Source organism: Pistacia vera, unplaced genomic scaffold (genome assembly GCF_008641045.1).
Source record: "Pistacia vera cultivar Batoury unplaced genomic scaffold, PisVer_v2 Contig196, whole genome shotgun sequence".
Lineage (NCBI taxonomy): Eukaryota > Viridiplantae > Streptophyta > Magnoliopsida > Sapindales > Anacardiaceae > Pistacia > Pistacia vera.
In genome coordinates, this window is record NW_022195997.1 from 608,818 (window position 1) to 626,992 (window position 18,175).

General features: G+C 36.1%; 2 protein-coding genes across 2 annotated transcripts; one reads left to right on the plus strand and one right to left on the minus strand.

Moving 5' to 3' along the window:
- Window positions 1-5,883: 5,883 nt before the first annotated feature.
- Window positions 5,884-8,728, plus strand: LOC116127861 (probable inactive purple acid phosphatase 2). Its single transcript, XM_031413524.1, has 2 exons — window positions 5,884-6,630; window positions 7,060-8,728. Exons 1-2 carry the CDS (start codon window positions 5,950-5,952, stop codon window positions 8,341-8,343), a joined length of 1,965 nt encoding a protein of 654 aa, XP_031269384.1. The 5' UTR covers window positions 5,884-5,949; the 3' UTR covers window positions 8,344-8,728.
- Window positions 8,729-9,696: 968 nt separating this feature from the next.
- On the minus strand, window positions 9,697-11,419 carry LOC116127872 (putative SNAP25 homologous protein SNAP30). Its single transcript, XM_031413534.1, has 5 exons — window positions 10,982-11,419; window positions 10,497-10,590; window positions 10,286-10,413; window positions 10,104-10,201; window positions 9,697-9,895 (listed from the first exon to the last, which is right to left on the minus strand). Exons 1-5 carry the CDS (start codon window positions 11,417-11,419, stop codon window positions 9,796-9,798), a joined length of 858 nt encoding a protein of 285 aa, XP_031269394.1. The 3' UTR covers window positions 9,697-9,795.
- Window positions 11,420-18,175: the final 6,756 nt, after the last annotated feature.

Consider the following 18,175-nt stretch of genomic DNA (forward strand, 5'->3'; position numbering starts at 1 on the left):
AGCTTTTGTTGTCATGTAGTATGTCTGAAGGAGGCTAGCACACTTAAACTTTTGTTTTATGTTCTCACCAAAGTGTCTCATATAAAATCCGTGATGTGTTTGAGGGTAAATAGTGGCAATCCCCTTCTTTATAGAGTTGTGCCTATCGGATATTAGGCACAACTCGTCACTGTCAGGCACTATTATACGTAATTATGAAAAAACCAAGTCCACGACTTGTCATTCTTAGAGTCAACCACACACCATGCAACGAGATATGTGTGATTCTCACTGTCCTGTGCATTGGCCATCAACAATGTACCTCTATACTTTCCCGTCAAAAAGCAACCATTAACAACCAACACCTTTCTCATGTTTACAAAACCCCTTATAGCAGAACCGTAAGCTACAAAAAAAATATTTAAACCACATATTCTTGTCCCACTTCAAAGTCATTTTGCTAGCTTGGTTTGTCAACTCAAGCATATGACGATACGCTTCTAATACTATGTACCCGTGCTCTAGCGTGCCCCTCACAAAATCTTGTGTATGTTATCTCCCTTTCCAACATTTCCAGTAACTAACAACACATCTCAACTCTGTGCGCATAAGTCTCTGAATGTCTTTAGGAGATGGACATTTCCCTTCAACGAACTGACTTTTGACAAATGGTCCAATAACATCAGCTGAGGCTTGTCGATGCTCACCTGAAATATGTCACAAACCACATGTGTGCTCATGGGTATATGTGCTAACAATAAATTTTCTGGACTCTGCCAACCTTCTACAATAAACCTGCCACTTGCATTTTCGGTTACGACATGCAACTATCACAACCGATGAATTAGACTTTTTGGTGATGAACTCAAAATTATCTTTCACGGCAACAAGTTTTAGCTTCCTCATCACTTCCTCTTTGTTGTCAAATAAATACCCTATGGGCAACTCCTATCCATCCGTAAAAACATAAGCTGATTCACTACTACCTGTAATTGCCCCCTCTGAACCTGCATAAAAGACCTTAGTGTTCTCTTCCTCACAAATTACACCTTCTGCATAATCTGTATTTAAAGGAATCTCTACATTTGCGGGAACATGTACGGGGTCCTCTTCCTCAACATTTCATTCTGCCGCACATGACCAACCTCTTCTACAGTGTCCTCCTCACCACTCAAATCACCGCCTACTTTTTATTTTTCAACTAAGAAATCAATGCCCTCATAGTTCAAATTAAAACCAGCATTCTCTTTGCCAACTTCCTCATTGTCCCCTTCCTTTGAACCAATTTCCAACGGTTTATCTACAAAATAAACCCTTAAAATTGGCCTCAAACTATTATCGCCCACATCAATCATATATAACTTCACACCTTCATCAGACTTTAATCTAGTAAGAGGTACCTTATAATGTTCAAAAACTCTGCTTAAAATATACTTCACAACTATATCACTACGTGAGCAACTCAAATCACTTCTTTTAATTATTTCATCAATCAACTCATCAAAAGTAACATCTATGCTCATAGCAATTGGTATAACTTCTTTGCTCTTCCCAATCCACTTCTAGCAACTTTCTTCCTCCACCCACTCACCAAAATATTCAACACCTAAAACAACTTGTCTCATGTCTAATAATAGCCAAGTACTTATAATGCAAGAAAAAAAAATATTATTAACTAATGTATTAAGGGTTGAAAGATTTTAAAAAGCATATGCAGAGTCGCTTGAGCGATCTGATGTATCGCTTAAGCGATCTGGTATATCGTTTACTAGATCGGTTAAGCGATCTGGTATAAATAAGTCCGGTCGCTTAAGCGATATTCTGCTATTTACCTGATCATTTAAACGATCTGCTGTCATACACCAGACTTATAGTAGATCCCTTAAGCGATCTTCTGTCATTTACCCGATCGCTTAAGCGATTTGCTGCCATATACCAGACTTATAGCAGATCGCTTACGCGATCTTCTGTCATAAACCTGATCGCTTAAGCGATCTACGATCTGTTGCATTATACTAGACATGCCCAGATCATTTAAGCAATCCATCATATCCATAACACATTTTCAGTCATCTCCACCTACAATCGGTGCTACCACTCCTAGCTACCCACAATGCAAGAAAATATTCAACAAATTTCACTCATTTCAACTAGCATTACATCAAACACACCCCAACAACCTAAACAACTAAATCAAAATCATAACCCAAACCCAATCCGTCATTAAATCTTTGTAAATCGAAATATAAAATGGAAATGGGAGATACACATACCTGGATGAAATGTCAGAAGGAGGAGAAGGAGGAGGATCTGTGGCAGAGAAGATGCTAATGGCGAAGGAAGAAGATAGTGTTAATGGCGGGAAGAAGTAGATGTACAGGAAGGAGGAAGAAGAAGAAGTACATGAAGAAGAAGATGTAGACGGAGAAGAAGATATAGAAGAAGAAGAACATGTAGATGAAGCTTAGAAGAAACAACAACCAGGGGAGGGATGCGTTAATGGAGGGAGGAAGAAGAAGAAGGTGTTTGGGTTTGTTTGCAAGAATTTTGGCTCTTTGGGGATGTATTGTAATTTTTAAAAGATTACACAATACTTCATTAATCTTAATTAACCACTAATCATGTTTAATTAACCTTAATCAATAATAAGACTATTTACTTAACACTTTCAAACTACATGGCCTTTGAATTAAATTTGAACTTGATTTGACCTTTTAATAAAATGCCCCTAAAAAGAAATACTGTGCAGTTAAGACTAAAACAATTGCTCTATTTTCATCATCTACCCTGAGGTTTCAAAAAATAACACCTACACCCCTTAGTGTGTATTTGAAAGCAACATTACTTATTTTTTCTTTTTTATTTCTCAAAAACCTTAGGCTCCGTTTGGTTCACTTTTTTGCATTTTTTTAGAAAAGTTTTTTGAAAAAAGTTAAAAAAAGTTGAATTGGGTGAGTATTACGAGTAGGATTTGGAAATTAATAAAAATACCCCATATGTTTATTTATTTACTAAACACCCCTATAATAAAACTTTAAAAGTTAACAAAAACACCCCCAACCCACCCATTGAATAATCACAGCTGGCCACCACTGCTGGAGGGTGGCTGGAGTTGCCGTATCGATGCATGACCGATTGGATCTTGCCAGTCGTGTGCCGATATGGCCTTTGCGTGGATCTGGCCGGCAAAGACCAGATCTATGGCTAGATCTGACTGCATTTGCTCGTCAACGACGGCCAACATATGGTCGTCGTTGACCATCAACGACGGCCGTATCGTCGTTGAAAGCAATATTACTTATTTTTGCTTTTTTTTTTCTCCCCTTTTTGAGAAATAACAATTAGCTCCCTTGGACCTTGCAAACTCGTAGTAATTATCTTGGCTTTTTTTATTTTTTATTATTTAATTTATGATTAGTTGAATTAAAAAGGAGATTTTTCTCAACAATTCGAAAAGAAAAAAGATAGAAAATGAAAGGAAAAGTGGAGAGGAAAAAAAAATGACCTTTTATTTTGGAAAGTGATGTAAAAAGTGAAATTGACATTCACATTTTTTAAATTGAATAAAAATAAATTTATTGGATGAAACTAAAAATTTCACCACGGACAGACAGGGTTTTCAATACTTTTTGAAAATTGTGACCATACAGAGTAGTGGTCTTTTAGCGACGTACAAAAAAAAAGCCCTTAAATATAATTTAATCATGATATTTCAATCTTTCTTAAAAGAGTATACGAACTTTTTCTCATTCAAATAATAGTTGAATGACACTTTCTCACTCATAGACTTTTAAAATATCATTTTATTATCTAAATTTATATTCCGTTTTCGATTTCGGCATGTTGCGACCCTACACCACCACATTCTCTTTCCTGATCATCACTCATTAAAATCCCTCAATCCCTACTCCCGCCAACCCTGTCAGTGATTAAAGTTTACGCAACTACTCCTTCCAAGTCAAATTCTGATCAATCCCAACCACCAAAATCTAACCTTTCACCACCAAAAGACTCATCGGCCACTCATCTTCAAAAGCCCCGACGGTTTAGATCGAGTTTGTTCTCTATTCACTGTCGGAATATAATTTTAGATAGTCAAATGATATTTTAAAAGTCTATGGATGGAAAAATGTCATTAAACCATTGTTTAGGTGGAAAAAAGTCGTTAATTCTTTTAAAAAACAATAATACTATATTTACAAAGAAATCTTACAAAGATTTTCGTACAAAGTAAGATGGCATAAAATAAATGAAAGAGTGAAACAAAAAGTCAAACTCATTAAATTTACTATTTCATTCATTTTGTGCCACATCACTTTGTATGTAATTTTTTGTAAAATTTATTTGTAAGTATAGTATTACCCTTTAAAAAATACAAATGTTTTTAAAGAATAAAAAAGCAAAACTAGACACGTCACACACATTGTCCCCTCTCATCACTAGCACCATCAAAGTCGGACATGTCAATGTAACCTTATTGATACTTTCAAATATGTAATGGGAGTTAGGTTATTTCATGAAACCTTTGGGGGAAGTAAGCGTTTGTTCCGACATATAATAAGGACAAGTCTGGTAACCTTATTGATTGTTTTAATTATTTCTGACATGGTTAACAATCGCAAACCTTCATAGTAGAGGAGCCCGTCAGCCATAACAAGGAAAGCCACAAGGGATGTAAAAACCCTGGGCCGGAGGCGGGCTTGCCTGGGCCAGGCCCTGGTTTTCTTTTAAAATGCAAGCCCGGGCTACTGGGAAGTCACGGATAATTTTTGAACTACAAAAGGCATGATTAAAATTATAAGAAATTAGGGGAGTTTATCAAAACTAAATATTTTATAACAAAGTAATATACTAGTTATCATTTTATGTTATGATAACCTCTCTACGAGAAACACTATGCTTCACTTTTATAACATGGTGAAGTCTTTTAACGACAAAACGATACGTGTTAGTATATATTAATTAAGTTTTTTCTTTTATATAATTTTTTTTTTCACAATAACCCCCTATAAAAGATAAAAGATATATACAAATAAGACAATAACATTATATTAAAATTATTCACATAGTATTAAGGGTGTTATCGAGCTGAGCCGAGTACAAGAGGAGCTTGAGCTTGAGCTCAATAGAAAACATGGGGTGAGTCGCGCTCCAAAAAAATAGATTTCTTACATAAAAAGTGGTGGACAAAGGTGAGACATTTTTCAAACATAAAAAAAAACAAAAAAAAATTATTTTTCAGCAACCAAAAGAACAAAATGAACAAATAACAATCATAAAATAACAATCAACAAACACTATACAAGAAATCCTCAATAAATATGCAATAAATAACAATCAACAAACATTATACAAGAAATCCTCAACAAATATATATTATGTAGAGTTTGAGAATCGGGAGAAGAAGAAGGAGATGCAAAAATGGAAGTATCTCAGTCATTAGTGTCGTTGGAGTTGTCGGGTGGGCGAATTCGGCAGAAAATCTCAATCATTGGAGTCTCGACCTTGCAATTGGAAGAGTATGTAGCGATTTGAGAATTGAAATGGAATTAGGTTTGAGATTTTAATTGAATTTGGATTTCCTACACGGTATTATATAGAAGAGTGTTTTTTTTAACGACAATTCTCTCTAGAGATACATCAATAATTATGATGGAGGGAAAAAAAAAATGGCTGTCTTAATATACTATTTACGCAATTAATCCTTATTCTTATAACTATTTTCAGTTTGCGTGTATTTTAAAAAAAAAACACAAAAGCGAAAAAGAAGTTTTAACGTAAATACACCAAACGAGAGAACGTGGTCACTTTTGGTTGGTTGATCCTTTCTTTATAAACACTTATAAATATGCTTAAATCCGAATATTCCCTCACAAATTTCTGTCAAATTACATCTTTGTCCTTGTTTATAATTTTTGTATAATCATCTCCTTCACCAACCATAATCGCCCATTTCCTCCGCTATCCACCATGATCGCTCTCTTCTTCTTCCTCCTCTTTCTCACCCAAACCCTAGCCTCCTCCACCCCTACTCTCACCTTTTCCCCCAAAATCTTAAACAAATCAGGCGACACCGTTTTGATCAAATGGTACAACGTTCCTTCACCTTCCAAACTTGATTGGCTCGGCATCTACTCACCACCCGACTCACATGAGCAAAATTTTATCGGCTACAAGTTCCTCTCAACCTCACCCTCATGGGCCCAAGGATGGGGCTCCATTTCTTTGCCCTTAACCAATCTCCGCTCCAACTACACCTTCCGGATCTTCCGCTGGACCGAGTCCGAAATCAATCCCAAAAAACACGATCACGACCACAATCCCATACCTGGTACGGCCCATTTTTTGGCCCAATCGGAACAGCTCGGGTTTGCATTGGGCCGTGGGCCGGAGCAGGTGCATTTGGCGTATACGGATGAGGAGAGTGAGATGAGGGTGATGTTTGTGGCGGGAGATGGGGAGAAGAGGTGTGTGAGGTACGGGGAAAGAGAGAAGGAATTGAGTGACGTGGCTGTGGCACGTGTGGAGAGGTATGAGGTAGATCATTTGTGTCATGCCCCTGCCAATCGGAGCGAGGGATGGAGAGATCCAGGGTGGATTTTTGATGCAGTCATGAAGGGTCTCAAGAAAGGTGTAAGATATTATTATCAGGTAATTGATCTTGGCTTTAATTTCTTGATTAGTTTATAATTTTCTTGTCATTTCTATAGATTGTTGTGTAATCAATTTCTTTCTTTTAGTTGGTTAAGATGGATAATTGTGGAAAAAATTATAGCTTAGTTGTTGAATTATGTCGTTTCCCTATTAATTTTAACTATTAATGAATATGCTCGATTAGTTTAAACATTTCTCCACCTTTTAGATCAGAGTTAATTGAAGCTCTTACGGTAGTTATGATCTCAGTTGCTATTTATATGGTTCATCGGTGTAAGAGTATATGCATCTGAGGAGAAAAATAAATATCCTTTTTTGGCATTGGTTTTGTGCCCCTTGTTCGTTGTAGCCAAAATTGTGGTCGGTAACTTTGTTTACCTCCTTAGCCTATCATTTGAGTAGGAATATCTATGCTGTTTATGACAGGTTGGAAGTGACTCTAAAGGTTGGAGTGAGACTTACAGCTTTGTGTCTCGGAACGAAGATTCAAATGAAACAATAGCTTTTTTATTTGGAGATATGGGAACTGCAACACCTTACACAACATTTGTCCGTACACAAGATGAAAGCATATCCACAATGAAGTGGATCCTTCGTGACATTAAAGCTCTTGGTGACAAGCCCGCTTTTGTTTCACATATTGGAGATATCAGCTATGCAAGAGGTTACTCTTGGTTGTGGGACCATTTTTTCACACAAATTGAACCAGTTGCATCCAGAGTAGCATACCATGTTTGCATCGGTAATCATGAGTATGATTGGCCTTCACAGCCTTGGAAACCTGATTGGTCACAATGGATTTATGGAACTGATGGTGGTGGTGAATGTGGAGTACCCTACAGCCTTAAGTTTCACATGCCTGGGAACTCTTCTGAACCAACTGGAAGCCATGCTCCGGCAACTCGAAACCTTTACTATTCAATGAATGTTGGGGTGGTACATTTTGTCTACTTTTCAACTGAGACCAATTTTCTTAAGGGAAGCAACCAATATAATTTTATAAAGCATGATTTAGCGTCAGTTGATAGGAAAAAGACTCCGTTTGTGGTTGTCCAAGGGCACAGGCCAATGTACACTACAAGCAATGAAGTTAGAGATACGCTGATGAGGGAGAAAATGCTTGAGCACTTGGAACCTTTGTTTGTGAAATATAATGTGAGTATTGCATTGTGGGGTCATGTCCACAGATATGAGCGGTTTTGTCCACTGAATAACTTCACCTGTGGGAGCATGGGCCTGAATGGGGAGGAAGGACAGGCATTTCCGGTTCATATCGTGATCGGGATGGCAGGACAAGACTGGCAACCTATATGGGAACCTAGAGCTGACCATCCAGATGACCCAGTCTTCCCACAACCTTATCGGTCTTTGTACCGGGGGGGTGAATTTGGGTACACTAGGTTGGTTGCTACAAAGGAGAAGCTTACCTTTTCCTATGTAGGAAACCATGATGGGGAGGTGCATGATACGTTTGAGATCCTGGCATCTGGGCAGGTCCTCAATGGTGATGGTGATAGTAGTGATGGTGGCATTGGTAGTACAGAAGCCAAGAGTCAGGTGGTTGACTCTACCTTTTCATGGTATGTCAAGGTAGCAAGTGTCTTGGTACTTGGGACTTTTGTGGGCTATGTTCTTGGTTTTGTTTCACACAGTAGGAAAGTAGCTGCTTCTGGAAGAAACTGGACTCCTGTGAAGAGTGATGATACATGAAGTATGTTACATTGAAGCATATTGATTGTTGAAAATTGCAAATATTCTCATTGATCCAATTTTCAAGACCTGGTCCAGTGAGGTATGAAGGTTTGAAGTTGTCAGCCAATGGTTTCCCACAGTCTGGACTGGATAAGAAGATGGAATAAAATGGTATGGCCATAATGCTTGTGAATAACATTTTGTAGATACGCAATTTCCCATCTATTGTAAAATAAGATTATTGAATGACTCTTTTCATTTAGTTGGAAGGAGGACAGCTTTGAAGCATAACTTTGCCTGTTTGTCAAATTAAGATGTTACTGTACAAGCTTAAAAGTACTTGTATACATGATCTTATGTTACTTTTATATCTTGTTTTGGTGGCTAACAAGTCCCAATCTTCTATGATTCGCATTGATTTTGATGGAATTCTAACGATGCTAAATGTGATTATTGATATATAGGCAAAGCCTCAGAAGTATTGATTTTCTGAAATCTAGTATCTTTCTGTGTTCTGCGTGTCTAGGAATTGTCAGTTTTCTTAATCTTCTGAACCTACTAGTTGTAACGAGCAAGATATTTTGTGTCCTCAAATTTTTTTCTGCCTGAAGTATCTGGGTCTGGCCTTAGCATTAATATGGTGAAATTCCCGGTCTGAAGGTTTAATTAATGACAGATAACCAAAATGTTCCCTCGAAATACTGTTATTTGTGCAAATTATATAGGCAAATTTTTGTATAACAAAGACTAAAGGATTCGAGGGCGATTGAACCTTGCATGACCTGGCAGGAAATGAATTAGGTTACCGACTCAGCGACTAAAACTCGGGGTCCTGTTGCCAGTTATGAAATCTATTTATTAGTTTTACAAATTTAAAGTCATCAGGCAAAATCATTTCGGAAAGCAATATATAAAATCCATTCCATAAATTCTAAAATTAAATTTCAATTTTTTCCTATTAAATTTAAGCCTAGCATTGTCAAGTACAGAGCTCTCTCTTGTAGTGTAAATATTGGAAACAAATTCTAGATTAACTGTGGAGTATTCTCCTCTAGTAAATTATTTTTATTGTTCATTTGAGCCTGTCATGTTCGCTTATTTCTGGATATAAAACATTTGATCTTATCACTTTTATAATTTCTCATCCCTTTATTTTGATCTCCCGTATAAAGCATTTGAGTATTGAATAATCTTTTTTTTTTTTTTTTTTTGTACCTACAGATTGAATTATCAAATTGGACATCTAAAGCAAAAGTAAAGCAATGTTTGCTCCTGGAAAGAATGATTAGTTGTATTAACTAAAAGTTTGAAGTGTAAAATAATACATACATCATATACCAAGGACATATTCCAAAAAAATAAAAAAATATAAAGAAAATTGTAAAAAGAATGTTGTTGTTGCACATCAGAATGAAAATGTAGGAAAGACTGATAGTGGCTGAAGAAATTTCTGAGAAGGTTTATAGTCATTCACTTTCCAAGCAAATGGCGTGTACGCTGGTTTGCATCTTTAACTCGAGAGTTGAGCTCATCCATGTCGTCAGAGAGATGATCAAGAGATTTGTTTTGCCTAGATTTGCCAAATTATTAGAACATTGTGTATTTGTAAGATTGAAGCAAACAAACAAGTGACTTCTTCCAAGAACAAGGCTTGTGGTAAGAAAAACCAACATGAAATCTTAACATGGTTCCAGAAGAAGTATTCAATGAAATTCATAAAATTGTGTACACATAAAAGTTTATTAGAAATTTCATAAGCCAGGAACAATACAACTAACCTGTCAAGTTCGCTTCCCATATCAGCTGCCATGCCCTTCAAATCACCCAAGATGTTACTTAAATCTGAAAGGGCATCATCTTGCTTCTCCTTCTCCAACTGTTTTTGCAAAACAATAGTTACAAGTCCAGTAATAATACTGCTAAAGTTGTATACAAATAATCAACATATGCAGATACAAACCTCTACTTTCTTCATGGCATTTGTTGGTTCAGAAGGTGTCCTACTAGCTGTGCGTCCCCCCGCTGCAGGAGGTATACCCAATTTGTCCCTCTGCTCCAAGTAGTTTTCACTTCTTTTGGATGGTTGATCTGCCAAGCCAAGAAGTTACCAAATAGAATATATTCGAATAAATTCATGAGGAAAGTGAAAGAAGCCAATAATGTTAACAGACCTGGCGTGGTTAAAGGCCCTGTAATATCTCGAGTCTTCTTTGGCTTCCACGTTTTCGAGAACATGCCACCAAGATCATTTAAGAGTTTCTCACCCTGAAATTGACATTATAAGATTAAGAAAAAAAAAATTCCATCGACAACAAAAGCCACTTGAAGGAATCAAGGAAACAATCACAAGAACACCAAACACTGGCTATGAATGCAAAGACAAAAAGAAATTGAGAAAAAAAAAAAATCTCTTTATGACTATCTATTGCACCACCATGTGTGATCCAAGAAAAATTAACAATAGCAATCTAATTTTGGATATATGCTTATATTGATCCAATTTTTATTTGATGTTTTAAAGGAGATTTGTTGTTTTGTTATATTAGTCATCATTTCACAGTTTCCTAGTAAACCTTAACGATTAACTGTTCTCAATTTGACTCATCCTTTTTGAGTGAAAGATATTCATTAAAAAAAAAAAGGCTAATGATCTTACCTTACTCAAATCTTTATCAGTCGCAGCAGCCATCTCGTGTGTCCTATGAATTTGGTCACCCTGATGATGCAACATTTCAAGTGTCTTCGTAGCATCCCCTCTGATGTCCTCAGCAATCCTTAGGCAGTTCTTAGTAGTATTTGTTGTTTCCTCGGCCTTATACACAGCATAATTCTCAAGTTCTTGTACACTTTGACTCTGAAGTCCTCCTGAGTCGCGGAAATCATTCTTGTACTTGTCTTTTGATCCTGATGAAGAGTACCCGGACGATGGATTATCATTGAAGTCTGGAGTAATGAGTATAGGTTCAGAAGCAGTTCGCCTTGCCGTCTTTAAACTTTGCTTCTTACATTCATCATCCGAAGTATAAGTAGGCTTTGAAGAAGGTTGTGGGTCTACTGGCTTTGGCTTCGAAGAAGACCACAAAAAACCTAACATTTTGAAAATCAACTACAAAATTGTTTAATTAAATGTCCAAAAACCAAAATGGCTGGATCCTCAACCAATTATCCACAATGACACCTGCGAACAAGCAATAAACAATCTCAATTAGAAAAAATTGTATCTTTGCAATCACTTTTGCCATATATGATTAAATTCTAGAACATGTTAATGATGTAAACACCAAATTTTCCCAAAAAAAAGTAACCATGTTGAGGTACCCAGAGATTAATCATCTATAATAAACTGAATTATCGCTACATTAAATGTAAAGAAACTATAAATTAGCAATTAAAACATGTGATTCAACAATATGAATCCAGAACTAAGAAAATCACAAATGAAACACATTAAGATACAGTAAATAAGAATATCAATAATAAATCCACCACATTGCAAATGTAAGAACACAGACCAAAGAAAAATGGTTCAAACTACAATCCACGAACAAAATGAAGTTGAAAAGAAAACATGAGAGGGAAAGACAAATGGGTACCTCTTTAAAGAAAAAAATGCTGGGTTTGAAGAACGTGTGAAGACAGGTTTAAAACACAAACCCAAATCCAAATAAAGGAAAAATGGAAATGGGTTTGTGAAGAAACAAGAAGAGAGAGGAAGTGAAGATTAGAAATGCTATGTTTATATGGTTTGAGTCTTTGGAGAAATCAAACAGATGGGAGGCGCCGCGCAAAAGGAGACAAGAGGAAGACCAAGGATCTTCTCAGACTGTTTTTTTAGACCGTTGGGTTTCCAAATTTCCATGTTTTTTTTTTTTTTTTTTTTTGTGTGTTTGGAAATTAGGGTGCAAAATAAAAATGACACGTGTAATAATTCACAGTTTCATTCCGGCTGAATTTTGATTGGATTCAATTGGATAAGTAGATTTAGACGCAATAGATAATAAGAAAAAGAGTGAATAACAATTTCCCACCCAAGGTTTGCGACAATTACTTTTTCCATCCACAAACTTTGAGAAAAGCTACAAAAAGACTAATACCCTTTACTATTTGGCTTTAGAATTTTTTACGAGGATGAATAACATTTTTTCACCCAAACTTTATTAAATGTATTTTTCACCCCTAGTTTGGTTTATATTAATTTTAGGGTTAATAAATTTAAAAAAACTTAAAAAAGAAGCTTGACCAACATTGCAGGCTTTGTTCTGGCCCGACAATGGCCAGATTGATGCCACGCCAGGTCATCGGGCTTGGAGTGGCTCCGATTTGGCCACAATGGACCAAATCATGCCTTTTTCGACTGACATGGCCTACTTAAAACAATGACAATGCGACCTTGATTTGGCAATGCCTAGCCAGATCAAGGTCGACATGGGCTTGATCTAGCCATGCTTACCCTGATCAAGGGCCTTGATCTAACCACGCTGGCCATCGAGGCCAATAGCATCGACTTCGTTGCTGAAGTTGCTAGCTTTTACTTTTTTCAAATATTTTAATTTTATTTTTTTATACATTTTTCAATTTTTAAATATTTAAAAATAAAATCAGTTATTAAAATAAAAAAATTTGAAAAAAAATTTAAAAACTGAAAAAAAAAAATGGTTGGTTGGAGTCTTCGGAGCGATTCTGACCAACTATTTTTTTTTTCCATTTTTTTATTTTTCAAATTTTCATAATTTTTTTCCTTCGATTTTTCTTCTTTTTTTTTACATTTTTTTTTTCAGTTTTTTAATTATATTTTTATATAATTTCATAAAATATATACAATTTTAATGAAATCTTGTGTTGTAGTTTTATAAATATTTAGTTGACATATAATAATTTTAGAAACACATTTGAAAAGTGAAATCTTCATTGTAATTATAGAAATTGAAGATAAGAGTTTAAATAACTAATTTTTAAGTTGGTGAAAGAAACTTTATCTGTTTGTAATTCAAGGGTGTAAGTAATGTTAACCTTATAATATATATTCTGTGAACTAACAAGAATGCCCTTTTGCTGTAAAAACCAATGTCGGAATGTAAAGCTGGGCAGGGACCGGTCCCTTGCAGGCCCAAGCCTGGGCCCATTTGGGACTAGTCCCAAATGGGACCAGTCACTCATGGGCCTGGGACCGGTCCCAGGCCCAGAGGAAAACCAAGACCCGGACCAGGCCTAGGCCTGGTCAGGACTGTCCTATGGGCCCAGGACCGGTCTACTGGGCTTGGATAATTCCCCCCCCCCCCCCCCCCCTGATTTTTTTATATTTTAGGGGCGAAATGAAGTTTTATAGGGGGTTTTAGTATTTTTTTTAGGGGTTGATTATTAAGTTTCTAAAAATTTAATTAATTTTAAAAAATAATAAATTAACGGTTAATTTTAATTTTAACATAAATGTAATATTCACATTTCCCACATTCACGCTTCACAAATAACAATTAAATAATTTTTTTTATTAAATATTCATCTTCAATTTCATCGTCAACACTAGTTACATATTCAAATCTGTATTCCTAAAGAGTTCGAGTAGTTCGGGATCTTCAGGGTGCTATTGTAGTCTACTTTCTGCGTGAGTCCAATCCTGTAAACACGTTATCACTTCAATCATCTCATCGGTTAAAGAACATCTTCGTCTTCAACAATCCGACCACTCGTTGAAAATGTTGACTCGGATGCAATTGTAGAAACGGCACAGATAAAATGTCACTTGCCATTGAGATATAATGGGGAATCGACTTTCATGTTGGTTCCACCATTGAAGAATATCCATGTCAAGTTGCTCCTTCATCGTCATAAAGGTCAGGTCCACCTGTAGGTAGCGAGTCAGCTCATTTGGTCCATGTATGTACGAGCTGGAGCTTCCGCCACGTTCCACATACGCCACTTGCTCGATCCTTTAGAGGGGGCTGCATCAAGGTCCTGATCGCCTCTCCTAGAGTTCCACTTCCACTTCCACTTCCATTGTACCTGTTCTCATATAAGAAAAAAAGTTCATCCAATTTGTGTTTAAGTCAATCAAATAAGACGTATAATCATATCCTAAATGCGGCCTAACTCAGTAATTACACCATTAACTACGGATAATTTAAACCTAGGATCTAGAAAAATGCCTAATCCATATAAGAATGGATATCAACCAATATCTCTTTATTTCTTCCCTAAAACAATTTCACGTAAAATGTTACCATATCTATATTGAGCAAAAGTTTTAGCAATTTGAACTAAAATATCTAACACTAAATTAGTAGTTGGATAATAAATACCACTTAATGTATTAGTAGCATCATAAAAAAATTTAAGAAATGAATAAAAAAGTTCACAAACTGCCCAATCATCATAGCTGACATCTTCCTTGGATGGTTCTTCTGGTTGACGAAATCTGTAATTTGTTTTGCGGTTGGCAAAGCTTTTTCCAACATCAAGTAGGTAGAGTTCCAACGGATAGGTATGTACGTACATAACTTCAAAGGTCGAACCGGTGGCTATATTGACGTACTCCTACCATCTTTATTGCTACCGCCGACAGATAAATCCGATAGCTCTACGCACCCTCTCCATCTTTGAATGTATAGCATCTAAACCTGCTTTAACTATCAAATTGATGATGTGACAAGCACATCTCTGGTGATAAAATTTGCCTTCACCAAGCGGATCCAATCTCTTTTCAAATAAAGAGATTGTCGCGTATTAGTAGCTGCATTATCAAGCGTTAGCGCTACAACTCTATCAGTTAATAAATATTCTTGCAAAACTTCAGAATTGTAAAATAAATAGTTTCAGCACTATGTTTTTCATATAATGGTTTACAACCTATCAATTTTGTTGTAAACCCCAATTATGATCTAAGAAATGTACTGTGACAGTTAAAAAATCAGTTTTTGATCACAAGCCCATATGTCTGATGCAAGTGCAATAGTATATTCCTAAAATTTTGAAATTCATTATTTATTTTGTTATAAAGTTTTAGTATATCTCTTTCTACTTGTACTTTACTAACAGGGGTATGCTGGACAAAATGCAGTTTTAACCATATTAACAAAAAAGGATTTTCAGATAAACAAAGGGAGAGTCCGTAGCAACTATATATCTTGCTATTTCCTCTCATGCAACATGTGTATTGTATTGCCATGTTGAGAGAGTTGAGGATTGTGGATTAAAATTAAGTTGAGTTTGAATTTGTCTACTGATCCACTTGAAGATGCATTTATTTGGGGATGCTTCTTGTTTACGTGTCGTCGCATCGTCGAAGTCCCCTCTCAGTGCCAATAATGGTTCCACATAAAATACATATCCCACACGATTTTCCCCCTCCCATTTGTCTTTGGCCGTTTTGATTTGGTGAAGTATCGCCAAACATCGGACACGACCCTCTTTGACGGTCGAGGGGGTTGGGCTATGCCCGTGCCCATTGACTCGCAGCTCGAATGTGTTTGGCTACTCCTCGTCCCGACCGAATGTGGTTGTGGAATTGCAGCTGCTTCCTCGGAGGAAAGGGTAAAATGGATTGAAGCCTTCAATTTCTTCGGTGGATGAACATAAAACTCATTTGGGAAAGACATTATAAATTATGATAAAATAATAAATAATTAAAAGGAAAAGAAATTAAATAATAATATGAAATTATGATGATATTGAAAATAGAAAAAAATTTGAATAATATAAATAAATAATATGAATAAATTATAAATATAAATTGAATGAGAAATTGCTTGGAGATTTGGAGTAGAGGATTGAGAGAATGAGAGATTGATTGGTGTGAAAAAAATGAAAGTTTTAGGGTATTTATAGTGTAGTTGTGGGGGGGGAAAATGAAAAAAAAAAAAACTTATAATTAATAATAATTATAACCGTTGGCTGCTATAATTAATAATATAATATAACCGTTGGGTGCTGTGACCGTTGGCAGCCAACGGTTATAAAAATTTTATAACTTTGGCAGCAGCAACGGTTATAAAAAGTTAAAATACCTTTTTTTTTTTAATAAATTTTGTAAAATTTATTTTACCCTTGTAATTTATACTTATTTAATTAATAAGGGGTTTAATGTAATTTTAAGGGGACTAAAAGGATAAAATACAAAAAAAATTGGCCCGGGCCCTCCTTCTTAGGCTGGTCCCGTTTTGGGACCAGGCCTCCTAGGACCGATCCTCTCAAGGATCGGTCCTAGGACCAGGTTTTGGGCTAGGCTTTTGGGGCCGGTCCCAAATACCCAGCTCTATCGGAATGTAATGATGGGTGGGAAAATGCTTTTTTCAAAGTTATGGGTGATAGGGTAGTTATGGCAAACTTAGGTGGAAAAAAGTCATTCACTCTAAGAAAAATCCTATTTCAGTCCGAAGAAAATACCGTGTCATGATATAATGAATATAGTTGTACTTAAATCCTTTAATATAATATATATTTTACATATTATCTTAGTTTAACATGTTTTATTGAGAGTCATGTATGGGCAAAAAACGTCTCGTACCTTATCAGACACCTAAGTGTGTAACATCTACAACATGGCTCAAGACCATGACCCAAACAGATAGGCCCATTAGTCCATATTATCTATTAAGGGTCCAGTGTTCTATTCAAACCCTAAAGACATACATCCTTATTCACTATTGTCCTAATTCTCTAGGAGATCCATCTATATCCTAATTGACTTAAGATCTTGGATCTTATATGAATGGACTCTTATTATTTCAAAAGGCAAGTAAATCAAAGATTTTCCTATTTACTAAACTTCTATCATTATGGACTCAGAGTCTACTAGGATTTGAAGATCCTATGACATACATAAACAGGGTTTGTCCTCTCATAAGGGATCCATGATCGAATATTCAATATCAACTACTCAAAATCACCTCCTTACTCCTAAATTCTTGCTCCGAGAATATACACATTGTCGTGGTCCTGGCCTCTGACAAGACTCCTGATAATCTTTCTTCCCTAATTTTCATTAAATTGTCTCTTTCAGCCTCACCGACTTGAGCGTCGGAGTGCCTACAGCAAACAACACCTCTATGTTTTCCGTAAGCTTCATGTTGTCTTTTTACGTGTGCAGATCCAGCGGATTGTCAGTAGTCTCAACCTCACCGTAAGGCTCTGACAATCATCTGCCAACAATGACTTGCAACATGAGAGGAGGCACGAAACTCCCTCTAACTGACATCGTTAATCAGAAAGTTTCACCATGATAAGAAAGTTTTCTTACTTTTCTTCATTTAAATCCATTGAAAGTATCTAGGAATCATTCGCATATCATATTATATTTGTTCAGCATGAAACATAAATTTTGAAGCATTAAACGCATCTCCCATGTTTATTATTATTCATGCACAGATACACTTTTGGGACTTTATGTGCATTAGTGCATGTCTAATTGCCCTTTGGAAGGTATTTCATGTTTTAAATATCCATGTGTGTCTTGGGCTTGTTTTAGAATGTCTAAAACATCTTTCTAGAACCGATTCGAGCCAAAATCCCAAAAAACTACTTAGATTCATTCGACTTGCAATATATTCAAAACCTATCGAGCCGAATGAAGGTACGCGAATCTTGAAGCCCCCTTGCAGAAACGATTTTTGCTTCTTTCCAACACCAAAAAAACAAAAAAAAAAAAACTCAAAACCACCAAATGTTCCTAAATTCTTGCTCCAAGAAAACTGACGCCTTCGTTGTAGTTTTGATCTCGACAAAACTCCTTGTACTCCTTTTTTCCCTTAATTGTTATTAAATCGTTCTTTTTAGCCTTGTTGACTTGAGCGTCGGAGTGCCTATGGAACACCACCCCGGTGTTTCCTGTAAGCTTCACACTCATCTCTTCGTGTGT